The 3,469-nt window shown below is 47.4% G+C and overlaps 1 protein-coding gene across 1 annotated transcript in view; it reads left to right on the top strand.

The window, feature by feature from the left end:
• The first annotated feature begins 1,763 nt into the window (after positions 1-1,763).
• Positions 1,764-3,469, top strand: part of HKDC1 (hexokinase domain containing 1) — a 20,359-nt gene continuing 18,653 nt past the window's right edge. The window contains exon 1 of the mRNA XM_010138700.1: positions 1,764-1,826. Within this exon, the coding sequence (XP_010137002.1) occupies positions 1,764-1,826 (63 nt within the window). The remainder of the gene's footprint in view (positions 1,827-3,469) is intronic.

Genomic DNA, 3,469 nt, shown 5'->3' with positions numbered 1-3,469 from the left:
CAGGGCTCATCCCTGCTACAAGACAGGAGGTGAAAAAAAAAAAATCCCTAAACAAAAAGATTTTAACTTTTCCTAGCAGCGATTCTGTATAATTTGCCTCTTCAGAGAGAGTTCCCTTCCCCTCCCTCAGCTCTTTTCAGTCTTTCCTTGTGATCACAGGCTGAAAAAAAATGTAACCTGTGATTCCTCTGACGTTGAGCAGCCTTGGTGTGCTGTAGCTGCCAGGACTGGGTGGAGGCCTCTTCCTGAGAATGGTGCTTAGTATAGGGCTATATGTCTGTAGATTATGCTCATGTTCATACAGCCCAGCATGATGATCAACTGTGCTTTTCATACAACAGCATGACATTGCTGGGTCCCCTTTAGGCTATGAATTGATAGAGCCTGAGGTCCTTCCTTTTCTGCTAACTGGCTGCGCCTGCCCTGCTCTGGGTCTGTATAGGCAATTTTCTACTTGTAGTTTTTTGTGTTTCCTCCCATTACTTGGCACCCCCATCCACCCCCTTTCCATCTCCCTATTCTCTCCCTGCACTGAGGTTGTTTTTCTTTTTATCAAAATAATTTTAATCTCATTCTGCAAAATTTTGGGTGGCAATTGTCTGCCAGTGCAGTTAAGTGTGCTCAGTTCCAGCTGAAATACTGAACAGTAACTGGGGGGAAACACACTGAGTGTAGGTGTAGTTTGAGAGTGAGCCTCTGATGACCCTGTGAGAACACCTTTTTTTTTTTTGTTTCTGTTGTTGTTTCTCTCCTTTGTGTCAACATTTCACCCCACTTCCTTTGGTTGATGTTCCTGTAGTCTGTATCACTTGATACAGTGACAAAATCCTGAAAACACTTGCGTATTCAAAATGGACTTTTGAGACTAATAGTTGAAGGCTGTGTCAGCTTCAGCAATGATGATGTAAGGAAGCTGCTCCTATTGTAGGCACTCTGTGCTGCCAGTTAAAGGCATTTATCAAGTGAGGCAGGCTGGTATCAACGCTGCTGGCTGCCAGGTAAATCTGTCCCCTCCCCAGGTTTTGCAATACCAAGGAACTGCACTGGTCTGAAACTTTGTCTTCAGGAGGGGTGAAGGGAGAATAATCCGTACAAAAGCTCTCTGCTGGAAATTGCACAAGAGGTATTTCGGCTGGGGGCAGGGGTCTGTGTGTCTCTTTGCTCCTTTACACAGCTGAAGCTTAATTGGAAAAAAGCTGCAGATAAGGGTGCACTGTGTGGAACTAGAGCGGAGTTAATTCATGCAGAAGAGCTTCTCTCGCAAGTGGGAGCGCTCAGCAGAGGGAAGAAACCTCCTAAAGTCCCCTCTGACTTTCCAGATTTGCTGCAGCAGTCTGTGCTGGTGGGAGCTTGTCAGCCACCCGGGGACGAAGCAGGGCGAAGCAGGGCAGGCTGCATAGCAACTCCATTGCAAAGTGGTAACAATTCCCAAGTGGGGCAGTAACAAAATCGATTTTTCTCCCCTTCAGCTTGGCAGCTCTCCAGGTGCCTGCTCTTGCACAATGAAGTGTGTGGCTGGGGAGGGAGGGACTTTGGGTTGATGTGGGGGGGTGATACAAAGAGACAGAAGTTTAATCATTGAACTTATCGCACTGGATGGATTTATTTCTGGACTCAATTTCCCAGGAACTCCACTATTTCACCCTGGGGGAAATGCCTCAGCTGAAGGTTCTCTAGTTCCAGCTTCGTGAATAAAGACCTGTCGCTTTGGAGTTATTGACAGCAGCTCTGTCACTACTGACTCATCCATCCGTTTCAAGAAAATGTTTGCCGTCCACTTGCTAGCTTTCCATTTCACAAAGCTAAAAGAGGATCAAATTAAAAAGGTAAGATGCAGTGTTAGCTGATTCCTGTTTTGAGAACTGTGTTACTCAGATACTGTGGGGTCTACAGTTTGTAATGCAGACTAGATAGTGGAATTATCTGCTAAAGCCATACAGCCAAATGGAGTAAGAGGTATTTGGACCCTAAACCATCTGCTGAGTGTGAAAATAGGTCTGGTTAGTGCTTTTTCCTGCATAGTTGTACGTTCTCTTCCAGTAATGGAGCAAATGATATTAGGTAAGGAAAAGTGATCAAAATTTATCTGGCATGGTGTGGTGTAGTGCAGAGGGCAGAAGGGAACCTCTTGCTAAATTGCTTTGCAAATGTGGTGTGAAGGATGGGATTTCTAAAGCTGTGGGAATCAGAATCGCTCACATTGTAGCAGTGTAGTGAAAACTCCAGGTGTCTTCAAGCCAGGTCTTCTGGGACTCCAGAGACAGTTTCAACTAGTGTTGTGGGAGCAGTGCCTGTGCCTTCTTTCTAGTTGTCCAAACCTGGCTGATCACTCTGATGTTTATAGATATGACCTTTAATTACAGCTGGAAGAGCTCAAGATGGCTCAGATCTGAAGCCATTAGTACTGCGAGTGAGCTGCCTAATGGTTGCTCTTCCTTGATGTACTTTCATGGTCATGCTGTAATGGGTTTTTGGCTCTCCATCGTAAGACCACGTGGGACCTTGTAAGCTTGTTGGGTCTGAGGTCCTTTGGTTTCTAAGTATGTCCCTTGTGGGTCCTCTGTTCTGGCATCTCTTGAGTGCTTCCCGGTGGCCATTGCTGCAGGCTCTTTCTCATGTGTCCCAGCTGGAGGCGGGGCTGTCTGCAGATGCGTGGCAGTGTGGGAAATCCGAGGTCCCTATGGGTAGATCTGCGTGCATCGCTGAGCTCATCAGCAAAGTGAGCAATCCTTGGTTCTCTTCTCTGCGGGAGGCTTCTACTAATTCTGCCTGGAAGAGAAGTGTTCTAAGAGAGGTCCTGTTATCTCAACAACCTCTCACTCTCTCAACTCTGTCTCTCTGTCATAGCCATTTTACCCCCAGGGTTTAATATGATCAGAAGGGGGCCCCGATGCCCTTTCCTTGTGTGAGGATCTGATCTAAGATCTCTCATGGAGGCAGTGCTATCTCTTCTTTCTTCTAGCTCAGAGAGGGAGAGACCTTGTGGAGCAGTGCTTGGGTGGAGTAGGCTCTTCAGAGAAACATCCGGAGTGTAGCTGAAGGAGGGCTTCCCTGACGTGAGGACGGTGGAGAGGAGAGGCGGTAGAGGGATTCTGACAAAATCGAATCTTTCTGCTGGCTGCCAACAAGCCCTGCCTGAAGGCAAGAAACCACATGCACTTTAGAGTTCTCTTCTAAGAAGCTCAGGGTAGGCTCTCTGGGGAAGCCATGAGGAAGAAGGAATGCCTTCCCACCTCTCCCTCCCCAGCCTTGTTTGCTCTCTGGTGGCCAGAAGAAGAACCTTCCTGCCACAAAACCTGCTGTTTCCATAACTGAGGCAAGACACTTAAAAACAAGAGCTGTCCTTCCTTGTGCGGTGGGAGGGAGGCAGCGAGACAGCTCAGTGCCGAATGGCCTGGCCATTCTTGTGTTTACAAGCAAGCGGTATGTGAACAGCCCGTTGCTCTGGGTGTAAATCAGGCTAGAGAGT

The sequence above is a fragment of the Buceros rhinoceros genome, unplaced genomic scaffold (assembly GCF_000710305.1).
Source record: "Buceros rhinoceros silvestris isolate BGI_N320 unplaced genomic scaffold, ASM71030v1 scaffold41606, whole genome shotgun sequence".
Classification (NCBI taxonomy): Eukaryota; Metazoa; Chordata; class Aves; order Bucerotiformes; family Bucerotidae; genus Buceros; species Buceros rhinoceros.
This window is presented reverse-complemented; position numbering and strand designations above follow the sequence as displayed.